The following is a 14,745-nucleotide window of genomic DNA, read 5'->3' on the forward strand; positions in this document are numbered from 1 at the left end:
ACATCCGTAAGTATCGGTAAGCAGGGTATGCAGTTGCTTACGGGGCCGAACTAATCAGGAGCCCGCGTCACTGGAAGATATTGATTGACAGCCGGGGCCTCCTATCGCATTACTACTTTTAGTCTGATCACATTTTATATTATCACAAATTTATTTGAATAAATAATGACGACAACATATTTTTAGTGATCATTAAATACATGTGTGAAACTAACAATGATGGATTTTGTTGTCATTTGTTTCGAATTGTGACTGGGGAAACCACGGTCCTGTAAGTGAGCATGCATATTACATGCAAAACAGTAAAAACGTTGAACTTGAGACACACAATATTGATATGGAGCCGTAGTCGAATTATAAAAATAGCTTTTAAAACGAAAATAGGAATTTGAGATGTTTATCCTATTTTGTCAGTCATCTCGTCTCTTATATGCTGTGTCTCTAAGATCATATCCTGTCCTATTCATGTTAGCCTACTCGTGGACATTGCGTCGTCACATGCTGTAGCGGGGCCCGCCTTAATAATCCTGCGTTAGGGCCCGATGTTGGCTCGTCATGCCAATGTTCAGCAGGTAGTGGTTTGAGTGAGAGCTCTTGTCCAGTCTTACACACACACCGCCTATGATTATTTACCTTCGGGTTTTATTCATATTCTCTTCACTGGCTATTTTATTTAGAAATGTATTTTGTTGTTTGAATGAAACTGTTGGCTGACAATAAATCTTAACTTAGATCTGATGAATTTATGTAAGGGTGAATCTATTTTTTAATCCATATATTATATATATTATTACTGTGCATTATTAATTATTATAACAGTTGATTAGGTCGAGTGCATAGATGTGATTTACTGAATGCGGCCCCTTTAAGAAATATGACACCGCGCGCACTGAGCATGCGCGGAAGAGTGAAGCGCGAGAGCATTTGTATAGCTTTGTTTTCTTTCTTCTCTCTTTTTGTTGTTTCCTTTGACGCTGCTATGGATATTACAGTCGAACACTTTGTCATCCACTGTAAGTGTATATTATGTTAATGTTCTTGATAATGCAATAAAAAGAGAGAAGCGCGAGAGACACGAGACAAGAGCTGAAACTTTCACCAGGCGGAAAGTGATCATGAATGAAGAGCAAATGTGAAATATATGCCGCATATTTCCAGTCTGCAGGTGAGAGTTGTTTATCATGTAAGAATTTTGTGTTGCTCAAATGTCCAGTTCGTAGCATAATAACGTACAGAGAATTAAATAATGAACGTTAGTTTTGATAATACATATAACGTTAGGCTTATTTTGTATGATTTCTGTTATCTTTGTATTAATTGTTATATTAATTAATACAATTGTTATATATGTAATATTGTTAAGTACTTGTTATCCACATTTTTATGGTCGTGTCATTCTCAGTCTTTTTTATTAAAAAATTCGGAATATATGATAAATTATTCTGAAAAACAACAACACTTAAATTATCATAACATTGTAAAGTACTTGTTATCCATATTTTGATAGTCAAGTGTTAGATTATTTTCTTTTGTGTTATCATTCTCAGTCCCTTATCAATGGTTGATTTCTGTCGTCTTATGTTACATTTCTCATTAGTTTAGATATTAATTGAATAATAGAACCTGTGCCCTCTTTCATCCTTATTATATCCTCCTGAGTTACATGAAAATGATCAACCTACAGTTGTTTTATATGCTACTAATATGTAACGTTCGCAATGCTTTATATTTGAACTGAATCAAAGGTACCATATGTGTTTACTGTTAAAGTATTCCAGTATAAATTCAGTAACTTATCTCTGATTTTTCCAGATCCGGTCCTGTGGGCGTCAGTATCACACAGTGATCACAGTTCACACCTGCAGTGAAGCCCCTCCCACAACAATTCACCAATAAATACTGGGAATATTCCCATCATCCTACAAGAGAAGGACAAACTCCAGGAGTAGCAGCTGAAATCTGTGCGACTGTTAAAGATGGAGTTTATTAAAGAGGAGATTGAAGAGGAGATGGAGTTTATTAAAGTGAAAATTGAAGACATGACTGATCCAGAACCATCCAGAATAAAACATGAAGATACTGAGGAACAAATAGGTTGGTGTCCATTCTTGATTCTTCATTGTTGACTGCTTTCTTATCTCTGAAATATGGATTACAAATAAAATGACAGAGAAATGCATGTAAATGATCATAAGCCAGTTTTAATCGTTTTAACAAGAGAATGACAAAACTGAACTTTTAAAGATACTTTATACAGACAGGTGTCTTGTTTTCTGCTTGCTAAGTCAAGTGTGTTTAATTCTCACATTTAACGTCATTGAACTGATTCTAACTGATTAATATGTTTATTTTAGACCAGATGGTAGTGAAGGAGCATAGACAGAAACCAAATGAAGTCAAGAAACACTGCGACTTCAAAACTCAAGAAACAAAAGCCAATGAGCGGCACTCCTGCTCACAGTGTGGAAAGAGTTTCACAAATAAAGGAAACCTTAACAAACACTTGAAAATTCACACTGGAGAGAAACCATTTAACTGTGATCAGTGTGGTAAAGATTTTTTTTCATCATCACTACTAAAAAGACACCTGAAAGTTCATTCAGATGAGAAGCCTTATGTGTGTTCTCTCTGTGGAAAGAGTTTCAGAGGAAAAGGACACCTTAACGCACACATGAGAATTCACACTGGAGAGAAACCGTATCCATGCACTCAGTGTGAGAAGAGCTTTGCTTTACTATCAGCTCTCAAGTATCATCTACACGTTCACTCTGGAGAAAAACCATTCAACTGTGATCAGTGTGGTAAAGGTTTTATTTCATCATCACAACTAAAAAGACACCTGATAGTTCATTCAGATGAGAAGCCTTATGTGTGTTCTCTCTGTGGAAAGAGTTTTTCATGGCTGAACAGTTTTAAACTGCACCAGAAAACACATGATGGAGTGAGAGATCATGTGTGTTGTGACTGTGGGATGAGCTTTATTACATCTCATGATCTGAAACGGCACCAAATAGTCCATACTGGAGAAAAACCTTACAAGTGCTCATACTGTGATAAGAGTTTCACTCAGTCTAGAACCCTTAAACGACATGAGCAAGTTCACTCTGGAGAGAAGCCGTACCACTGCTCTGAGTGTGGAAAAGGTTTTACTTTACCATCATATCTCAAAAAACACCTAAATTTTCATACAGGTGTTAAACCTCACTTGTGTTCTCTCTGTGGAAAGAGTTTCAGAGGAAAAGGAAGCCTTAACAGACACATGAGAATTCACACTGGAGAGAAACCGTATCCATGCACTCAGTGTGGAAAGAGTTTTACTCTACTATCAGCTCTCAGTTATCATCTGCTCGTTCACTCTGGAGAAAAACCATTTAACTGTGATCAGTGTGGGAAAGATTTTATTTCATCATCAAATCTAAACCAACACCTGAAAGTTCATTCAGATGTGAAGCCTTATGTGTGTTCTCTCTGTGGGAAGAGTTTTCCACGACTGGGCAGTTTAAAAGTGCACCAGAAAACACATGATGAAGTGAGAGATCATGTGTGTTGTGACTGTGGGAAGAGATTTACAACATCTAGTCATCTGAAACGTCACCAAAGGATTCATATTGGAAAAAAAAAACCTTAAAAGTGCTCATACTGTGACAAGAGATTCGTTCAGTCTGGATCTGTGATTCACACCGGACGCGAATAGCACGTCTTTGTTAAAGCCTTACTTTCCAGTTAGACTAAAGTTTAGCTTTCCTTGAGAGAAAGAAGGCATTACCTTGATGTTTTGAGACGACTCTCCTGTATATAGTTAGAGCCTGGCCAACATGACATCATGACTTTTGCGTAAACATACACGAGTCAAGTAGCGTGTTATCTCTACTCATTTTGAGCTAAACCGCGTGTATGTCTACGCCATTAACGTCCGAGTGATTCCGCGTGTCCGTACACGCCGTCAAATGTTCAGTCATAAATGCCATTAACCCGTTAGGTTAGGTTTAGGGGCGGGGTTTAGGTCATATATTTATATATACAGGAATAACGTTAAGTCAACGGCGTTCATAAACACGCTGAAAAGCGATTATGCGTCTTGATAGCACGCCAAAAATGGAAATACGAATTGGCGTGTCATACACGCGCTACTTCATGACATCAGTCTGGCCTGGCCAAATTCAGCCGTGGAAAAGCAGTGTGTCGGTGTGTGTGTTGGTCATTTTGGTTGCAGGTTATGGAACAGCGCGTTCTTGAACGCTGGGAGAACACTGGCTCTCGCTCTGGCTCTGCGACTCCGGTTATCTCTGCATGTTCATTTTAGGCAACAATAAAATGAAATATGTTATAAAACACCACTCTACTTCTTTTCGATTTAATTTCAATACATTTTTAACATTATAAAGCACACAAATGTGGTTCAGGCAACGCTTAGCCTATTGATTATATTTACTGCATGTATGTAACATTATATATAACAAAACTAAATATAAAACACAACCCTGCCCCTTTTCGTTTAAATTTAAAAATATTAAACATATTTCAGGCAATATCTAATGTATTGCATATCGCATTGGTACAAATGTTGAAATAAACAACAGATGATCTTGTAATAAAAAAAAATGACAAAACTATCTCTTTTGTTAAATTTCAGTTTTATCAATAATAATAGCCATTATAAAGTATAAGTAAGAGGTACAAAAAGATATACAGTAAAGTTTAAATAACATAAAGAAACAATTCAGTCAGTCAAATATACAAATTCAGCGCTCAAAGATATGAAACTTCACGTAGCCTTCTGCCAAAACTATTGGCCAGAAAACGAATTATAGATTCACGAGACCAAAGATCACCTGTTAGGTTTATACAAGACGAACTATATCTCATGTTTAACCACTACAGAGACGTACGAGTCAGCGGCAAACATCAGAACGACTAGCCGAGGAAAGGCTGTTCCAGGCGGGGGACACGAGCGCGAGCGTCCGGTGATCGCTTGGAATGGATCTCTGTTAAATTATCATAAATCTATAAATAAACCACAGATTTGAGCTTTCAAAAACTACTTTCTCGCCTGAAAAACTCTTAAAACTACATTTCGTGACACAATAACAGTAGAATTATATTTCAACTGTTTCAACCGCGAGTGACGATACTCTGTCCACCAATCACCGTTCTGCAGTGAGTCTAGCTCCACCTTTTAGTACCCTTTCACTGTGCAATGGCGCTTTTCCACTGCATAGTACGGTACGGTTCGGTTCGGTACGGCTCACTTGTGGTGCTTTTCCACCGCATGGTACGGTACAGTACGGTTCGCTTCAGGTCGCTTTAAATGGTACCTAGTCTGTTGAGGTTCCAAGCGTACCATACCGGTTCTAAAATGTGACGTGAAACACTGCAGATCACTGATTGGTCAGACAGAATCGTCACTACTAGCGTCATTGGATTTGCGACACGAGACACGACACTTTTTTAGTAGTATTTTTGTTTTGCTGCCATCAGCCTCATTTTAAACACATTTTTCCGTCTAGCAGTTAAAAACAACCACATACCGAGAATCAGGAACACCATCCCCTCGATAGTCTCCATTGTTCCTGTGTTGTGGGTTTGAAAATGTGGCGCTTTTAAGATGATGTCATGGCAGTAGAGGCGCGCGCAAATAACGATCAGCCCCACACACTTGGAAGGGGTACTACTGCAGTGGAAACGCAAAGCGAACCGAACTGTTCCGCGCCGAGTCGAAGCGTACTGGGCCGAACCGTACCGTACTATGCAGTGGAAAAGCGCCACTAGGTACCCCAACGGAAGGGTACCAGAGAATGTCTAATTGAAGATAATTGGCACTGGCTGGTTACTTCCGGGTTCTGGACTAATTGCAGTAACACGTCTCTGTCCATGCGGTCGAGTGCAGAATGAATGGGAGTCAATGGGGTTTCACCCCCGTAAATCCACTTTTCTCAGGATGTAATTTTTAGTCAAGTAATTTGAAAGTTGCATTCAAAAGGGAGGGCTAAGATAATACACTCAGCTGAAAATTGCATATTTAAGTTCACTTATCTGTTCTAAAAATCCGTTCAAAAATGTGATGACGTCACACAATAGCAGAACACCCTAACCTGTAAGAAATCAAAAGGACATAAGTACTCGTTCATTCGACTTTTGGCCTATAATCTAGATTGAACTTGCGTAATCAACAATAAAATCTATGTTAATTTAACGACAAGCAGGTGAAAGAGACACTTTTAGCCATTTAGCCCCATAGACTCCCATTCATTCTGCGCTCGCCCGCGATCACCTCCAGTGGAATTCTAATGGAACTGCAACCAAGATAATACACAACGGGGCTAATAGGAAGTGCCAATGCTCTCCGTTAGTTGGGCTCTGAGGGTACCTAAAAAGTGGTACCGTACGGTTCGGCTTTTTGGTGCCATTCACAACTTTTGACAGTGGAAACGCAAATAATTGCGTACCGAACCGAACTGTACCGTACCATACCACTCAGTGGAAACGAGCCATTAAAGCCCTGTTTTAAGATCGTTTCTGATGAAATAGAATGGTTACATTCAAATATAAAAACATTATCATCTGATCATTCCACACATTAGCAATTGGCTATGGCAGATCCTGAGTGACATGGGCTGATCCAATAGTTTTGAACTTTAACAGAGAACCCACAAGGAAGTGAACGTTTCTCAGGCTGGTCCAGCCGCCTTAAGGCCAATTTATACCTCTGCGTAGGGTGCGCGCAGTAGGTACGGCGTAGCATACGTACAGACGCGTCCCATTGCGCGTACCCTTCGCCGTCGCCTGACGCGCACCTCCTCAAAAATGTAACAACACGTCGCGACGACGCGGACCGCAAGATCGGTGATTGGTCGGCTTGGTAGCATCGCATTTCCTCCTACGCATTTCCGCACGTACCTTCTCACGCATTTCCATCACTGTCTATGATTTCCACACGTACCATCTCCTCCGACGTTTTCTCTCATTTCTGCCTTTCAGTTTTAGTAATTTCACTAAAGTGAACTGTTTTTCCACCTCAATAAGCTCCAACTCCAACATGATCCACTCTCTTTCAGTCGCTATTGCTTGTAGTTCCCTAGCCGCGAGGAATCTAAACACAGTGGAACATTAAAACTCTCCGCTGCCAACTAGCGTTTCGGAGCAGTACTGCAGAGCAACAAGACCTGAACGCAAAAGTATAAACGCTCATAATGGCGTCGCCTACGTGCGTAGCCAACGCCGCACATTACGGCGTACCCTCGACGCAGAAGTATAAATTGGCCTTAAGACACATTCAAAGGTATAAAAAATAAATAAATGATTATTTACCTTCGGGTTTTATTCATATTATGTTCACTGGCTATTTTATTTTTAAATGTATTTTGTTGTTTTCATGAAACTGTTGGCTGACAATAAATCTCATTATACATTGAGGTCGAACTTTATTCACCAAGATCCGGTGAATTTATGTAAGGGTGAATCTATTTTAATCCATATATTATATATATATTATTACTGTGCATTATTAATTGTTATAATAGTGGATTTGGTCCAGTGCGTAGATGTGATTTACTGAATGCGGCCCCTTTAAGAAATATGACACCGCGCGCACTGAGCATGCGCGGAAGAGAGACGCGCGAGAACCTTTGAATAGCTTTGTTTTCTTTCTTCTGTCTCTCTCTTTCTTTTTGTTGTTTTATTTGACGCTGCTATACATGTTATAGTCGAACACTTTGTCATCCACTGTAAGTGTTTATTATGTTAAAGATCTTGTTAATGCAATAAAAAAGAGAGAAGCGCGAGAGACACGAGACAAGAGCTGAAACTTTCACCAGTTGAGGCTGAAAGTGACGCTGTTAACGATCATGAATGAAGAGCAAATATGAAATAAATGCCGCATATTTCCAGTCTGCAGGTGAGAGTTGTTATATTTATCATGAAAGAATTGATGTTTGTGTGGCCAAAATGTCCAGTTCGTAGCGTAACGTACAGAGAATTAAATCATTAACGTTAATCATTAATGTTAGTATTGATTAGCTTAGTTTATTTATTGTTAGGCAATGCTACATAACCGTATCAACATTGTTTATATTTATTAAATCAAGCACATATGGCCATTTCATTTAAGAAGTGTAATTATTAAAGTATAAACTCAGTAACCTTGAATTTGGCAGATCTGGCGTCCCTCACAATAGTTCACCAATTAAGAAAGTTTAAGCCTAGTTCAATCAAAAATGCAATATATGATAAATGAAATTAAATAATGAGCAATATGTGATAAATTATTCGGAAAAAAAAACCACAACACTTAAATTATCATAATATTGTAAAGTACTTTTTATCGACATTTTGATAAAGTTTTAGATTATTTTCTTTTTGTGTCATCATTCTCAGTCCCTTAATCAATGGTTGATTTCTGTCATCTTATGTTACATTTCTGATTAGATATTAATTGAATTATAGAACCTGTGCCCTGTTTTCATTTGTTTAAGGTTAAAGTAATCCAGTATAAATTCAGTAACTTATCTTTGATTTTTCCAGATCTGGTCCTGTGGGCACAACCCTCCCACAACAATTCACCAATAAATACTGGGAATATTCCCATCATCCTACAAAAGAAGGACAAACTCCAGGAGTAGCAGCTGAAATCTGTGAGACTGTTAAAGATGGAGTTCATTAAAGAGGAGATGGAGTTTATTAAAGTGAAAATTGAAGACATGACTGATCCAGAACCATCCAGAATAAAACATGAAGATACTGAGGAACAAATAGGTTGGTGTCCATTCTTGATTCTTCATTGTTGACTGCTTTTGTATCTCTGAAAATATGGATTACAAATGACAGGAAAATGCAAGTGTTCATGATCATTTACATGCATTTCTCTATCAACAGATGAAACATCACCATCTACTCTATCATTTCTGGTCATACAGAAAATAATAATACATTATTTGCAACTACTTTTATTTGTGTGTAAAATCACAATAACGAATAATACCGGTACCTTTCTAATTATGTAATGCGTATGAAACGTGCATTTCTCTCTGGTGCGTCCGCTTAACAGCGGAGATGGAGATTTTTTTTCAGACATATTCAGGCTATTATAGTCTATAACTCACCTATAAATCACCTCTATAGTCTGGTTATATGGCTCTTCTCATTCTGCACTCATTCAATTTCATTTCCAGGTTCTAATTTGGATTTAGAAATCCAGTAAAATCTACATTTTTTTCCATATTCATTTGTGAATATTTTAAATGTTTAATAAAGGGGCAAAAAGTCATAAACAAAAATCTGTTTTGAAAAATGTGTCAATATTTAGGTATATTTTTTGCACAGCATTTGGCGTGTAGCCTACAGTTGAAATAAAAAAATTGTAGCCTATTCAAATATGCATACAACAACTGTTCATTTTTCGTTTTGCAATTACGGGTTATATAATGAAAAATGAATGGACATAAGTACACTGACATAATACGAGACAGAGTTCTTTATTAGGTTTATAAAATAAACAATAATTACAGGAATAGGCCTACTGGATTCTAAACCTGATTCTAAAAGCCGTGCAGAAATGAGGGAGAAACGGGAGAAGAAAAAAAAGAAGTTTTAGTCGCATAACATCGGTTAATGGAAACGCCGTCATTTCGCTATAGTTTTTTTATCGACATTTAGGATAATTAGCGAAAGTTTTGTGCAAATCTGTTATGGAAACACGCCTCTCCGTTAAGATCCTCACTGTAACCGGACAAAGTTAACATGTTTTCCTGTCTCGAAACCTAAAAAATAAAGCAGCTGGACTTGACGATTCACTTAAGCGCCCAACATCCGAACACTTGTTCAGACTTTTGCTCTTTTATTTTGCACTTTTCAAAAAGGTTTATGTTAAGCCTAATAATAGTTAATTATTAATATTTACACATTAACATAAATGTTCATTTTTGAAAGTAAAATAATAAGGATTATTATAATTATTCTAAGGAATAATAATTATTAAAAAAGGTTGTTTAAGTTTAGCGTAATTAATATTTTTTTATTATTATTATTTACAATTTAATACAAACGTTAATTTGCTGTTAATGATAAAGAAAACAGCTTCATAATTATTTAAAAAAATATGTTTAGCTTAATTAATAGTTAATTGTTAATATTTATTTATTGTATATAAATGTTAATTTGTTAATAAAGAATACAGCTTGATAATAATTAATCATTTACGTTGTCATTTACAAGCTACATGTTCTTGATCGCGTCTGCAGTGTGTGACTCGACTCCGGGTGATGTGTATATATATATTTTTTTTGGTTAACCGCCAAACTGCGAGATTTCTTGCTGCTTCACCGCGGTGAAAAAAAATCCCATACCGTCACAGCCCTTGCTAAGTGTGTTTAATTCTCACATTCAACATCATTGAACTAATTCTAACTTAGTCATATGTTTATTTTAGACCAGATAGAAGTGAAGAAGCAAAGACTGAAACTAAATGAAGTGAAGAAACACTGCGACTTCAAAACTCAAGAAACAAAAGCCAATAAGCTGCACTCCTGCTCTCAGTGTAGAAAGAGTTTCAGACACAAAGGCAACCTGAACAGACACATGAGAGATCACACTGGAGAGAAAGCGTATCCATGCACTCAGTGTGAGAAGAGTTTTACTCATGCGTCAGCTCTCAGTTATCATCTGCATGTTCACTCTGGAGAGAAACCCTTCAACTGTGATCAGTGTGGTAAAGATTTTATTTCATCATCAAATCTAAATCAACACCTGAAACTTCATTTAGATGTGAAGCCTTATGTGTGTTCTCTCTGTGGAAAGAGTTTTTCACGACTGGACAGTTTTAAACGGCACCAGAAAACACATGATGAAGTGAGAGATCATGTGTGTTGTGACTGTGAGAAGAGCTTTACTACATCTAGTTATCTGAAACAGCATCAAATAGTTCATACTGGAGATAGACCTTACAAGTGCTCATACTGTGACAAGAGTTTCACTTATTCTAGAACCCTGAAACGACATGAGCAAATTCACTCTGGAAAGAAGCCGTACCACTGCTCTGAGTGTGGAAAAGTTTTTACTTTACTATCATATCTCAAAAAACACCTGAATTTTCATACAGGTGTTAAACCTCACTTGTGTTCTCTCTGTGGAAAGAGTTTCAGAGGAAAAGGAAACCTTAACAGACACATGAGAATTCACACTGGAGAGAAACCGTATCCATGCACTCAGTGTGGAAAGAGTTTTACTCATGCGTCAGCTCTCAGTTATCATCTGCGCGTTCACTCTGGAGAAAAACCATTTAACTGTGATCAGTGTGGGAAAGATTTTATTTCATCATCAAATCTAAATCAACACCAGAAAGTTCATTCAGATGAGAAGCCTCATGTCTGTTCTCTCTGTGGAAAGAGTTTTTCACGACTGAACATTTTAAAACTGCACCAGAAAACACATGATGAAGTGAGAGATCATGTGTGTTGTGACTGTGGGAAGAGATTTACTACATCTAGTTATCTGAAACGTCACCAAAGAATTCATATTGGGAAAAAAAACCTTAAAAGTGCTCATACTGTGACGAGTTTTGTTCAGTCTGGATCTGTGATTCACACCGGACGCGAATAGCACGTCTTTGTTAAAGCCTTACTTTCCAGTTAGACTAAAGTTTAGCTTTCCTTGAGAGAAAGAAGGCATTACCTTGATGTTTTGAGACGACTCTCCTGTTTATAGTTAGAGCCTGGCCAACATGACATCATGACCTTTGCGTAAACATACACGAGTCAAGTAGCGTGTTATCTCTACGCATTTTGAGCTATCCGCGTGTATGTCTACGCCATTAACGTCCGAGTGATTCCGCGTGTCCGTACACGCCGTCAAATGTTCAGTCATAAATGCCATTAACCCGTTAGGTTAGGTTTAGGGGCGGGGTTTAGGTCATATATTTATATATACAGTAATAACGTTAAGTCAACGGCGTTCATAAACACGCTGAAAAGCGATTATGCGTCTTGATGGCACGCCAAAAATGGAAATAAGAATTGGCGTTTCATACACGCGCTACTTCATGACATCAGTCTGGCCTGGCCAAATTCAGCCTTGGAAAAGCAGTGTGTCGGTGTGTGTGTTGGTCATTTTGGTTGCAGGTTATGGAACAGCGCGTTCTTGAACGCTGGGAGAACACTGGCTCTCGCTCTGGCTCTGCGACTCCGGTTATCTCTGCATGTTCATTTTAGGCAACAATAAAATGAAATATGTTATAAAACACCACTCTACTTCTTTTCGATTTAATTTCAATACATTTTTAACATTATAAAGCACACAAATGTGGTTCAGGCAACGCTTAGCCTATTGATTATATTCACTGCATGTATGTAACATTATATATATAACAAAACTAAATATAAAACACAACCCTGCCCCTTTTCGTTTAAATTTTAAAATATTAAACATATTCCAGGCAATATGTAATGTATTGCATATCGCATTGGTACAAATGTTGAAATAAACAACAGATGATCTTGTAATAAAATAAAAAAAAAATGACAAAACTATCTCTTTTGTTAAATTTCAGTTTTATCAATAATAATAGCCATTATAAAGTATAAGTAAAATGTACAAAAAGATATACAGTAAAGTTTAAATAATATAAAGAAACAATTCAGTCAGTCAAATATACAAATTCAGCGCTCAAAGATATGAAACTTCACGTAGCCTGAATTCTGCCAAAACTATTGGCCAGAAAACGAATTATAGATTCACGAGACAAAAGATCACCTGTTAGGTTTATACAAGACGACCTATCTCATGTTTAACCACTACAGAGACGTACGAGTCAGCGGCAAACATCAGAACGACTAGCCGAAGGCTGTTCCAGGCGGGGGACACGAGCGCGAGCGTCCGGTGATCGCTTGGAATGGATCTCTGTTAAATTATCATAAATCTATAAATAAACCACAGATTTGATCTTTAAAAAACTACTTTCTCGCCTGAAAAACTATTAAAACTACATTTCGTAACACAATAACAGTAGAATTATATTTCAACTGTATACTCTGTCCACCAATCACCGTTCTGCAGTGAGTCTAGCTCCACCTTTTAGTACCCTTTCACTGTGCTAGGTACCCTAACGAAAGGGTTCCTAAAAAGTGGTACGGTTCGGCTTTTTGGTACCATTCACAACTTTTGACAGTGGAAACGCAAATAATTGCGTACCGAACCAAACTGTACCGTACTGTACGGTACCACTCAGTGGAAACGAGCCATTAAAGCCCTGTTTTAAGATCGTTTCTGATGAAATAGAATGGTTAATTTCAAATATAAAAACATTATCATCTGATCATTCCACACATTAGCAATTGGCTATGGCAGATCCCGAGTGACTCTGGGCTGATCCAATAGTTTTGAACTTTAACAGAGAACCCACAAGGAAGTAAACGTTTCTCAAATGGAGAGAGGCCAGACGCTCTATACAAATGAAATGTACAACAGTCTGGTTGAACCAGGCTAGTCCAGCCGCCTTAGACACATTTAAAGGTATAAAAAATAAATAAATGATTATTTACCTTCGGGTTTTATTCATATTATGTTCACTGGCTATTTTATTTTTAAATGTATTTTGTTGTTTTCATGAAACTGTTGGCTGTCAATAAATCTCATTATACATTGAGGTCCAACTTTATTCACCAAGATCCGTGAATTTATGTAAGGGTGAATCTATTTGTTAATCCATATATTATATATATTATTACTGTGCATTATTAATTGTTAGAATAGTGGATTTGGTCCAGTGCGTAGATGTGATTTACTGAATGCGGCCCCTTTAAGAAATATGACACCGCGCGCACTGAGCATGCGCGGAAGAGAGAAGTGCGAGAACCTTTGAATAGCTTTGTTTTCTTTCTTCTGTCTCTCTCTTTCTTTTTGTTGTTTTATTTGACGCTGCTATAAATGTTATAGTCGAACACTTTGTCATCCACTGTTAGTGTATATTATGTTAAAGTTCTTGTTAATGCAATAAAAAAGAGAGAAGCGCGAGAGACACGAGACAAGAGCTGAAACTTTCACCATTTGAGGCTGAAAGTGACGCTGTTAACGATCATGAATGAAGAGCAAATGTGAAATATATGCCGCATATTTCCAGTCTGCAGGTGAGAGTTGTTATATTTATCATGTAAGAATTTTGTGTTGCTCAAATGTCCAGCTCGTTGCATAATAACGTACAGATAATTAAATCATTACCGTTAGTTTTGATAACACAGGCTTATTTTGTATGATTTCTGTTATCTTTGTAAGATTCCTGTATAACGTTAATTGATATTTAATAATTTAACATGTGACTTTTTTCATTCTTATTTATTTTTATTTATCCTTTATTTTACCAGGATAGTCCCATTGAGATAAAAATCTCTTTTTCCAGGGAGTCCTGGCCAAAATGGCAGCACAAAAAAGTTTCACATATATTACAATACAGACATAAAACTCAATCTTACATACAATTTTACCCAGCGCTCATAAAATAGACAAAAGTTACTTTACAAAACAAGCACACGTTTCCTTTAAATATGTCAATAAAAGATTTTTAAAAACGTTTAAAGGGGGAAGAGTTTTTATCTATAACCAAGGGGCATAGAAAGAAAAAGCAGTTTTACCAAGCTCTGAACGCACTCTAGGAACCTTTAAAAGCAGTTTTTTTAAATTTCACTAGATCTAGTGCTATAATTATAAATGCAGCAAGATAATAAATGACATATATAAATTGGTAATTTGCCTAGCAAAGCC

General features: G+C 37.2%; 2 protein-coding genes across 2 annotated transcripts; both read left to right on the forward strand.

Annotated features, from left to right (window-relative positions):
* Window positions 1-902: 902 nt before the first annotated feature.
* On the forward strand, window positions 903-8,649 carry LOC120470799 (uncharacterized). Its single transcript, XM_089120698.1, has 4 exons — window positions 903-1,165; window positions 1,813-2,094; window positions 2,355-7,894; window positions 8,521-8,649. The coding sequence occupies exons 2-3, from the start codon at window positions 1,977-1,979 to the stop codon at window positions 3,626-3,628; spliced, it is 1,392 nt and encodes a 463-aa protein (XP_088976824.1). The 5' UTR covers window positions 903-1,165; window positions 1,813-1,976; the 3' UTR covers window positions 3,629-7,894; window positions 8,521-8,649.
* On the forward strand, window positions 8,646-11,592 carry LOC148973389 (uncharacterized). Its single transcript, XM_089120703.1, has 2 exons — window positions 8,646-8,751; window positions 10,424-11,592. The coding sequence occupies exons 1-2, from the start codon at window positions 8,646-8,648 to the stop codon at window positions 11,590-11,592; spliced, it is 1,275 nt and encodes a 424-aa protein (XP_088976829.1).
* The last annotated feature ends 3,153 nt before the right edge of the window (window positions 11,593-14,745 follow it).

The sequence above is a fragment of the Pimephales promelas genome, chromosome 16 (assembly GCF_988280905.1).
Source record: "Pimephales promelas chromosome 16, fPimPro1.hap1.1, whole genome shotgun sequence".
Taxonomy (NCBI): domain Eukaryota; kingdom Metazoa; phylum Chordata; class Actinopteri; order Cypriniformes; family Leuciscidae; genus Pimephales; species Pimephales promelas.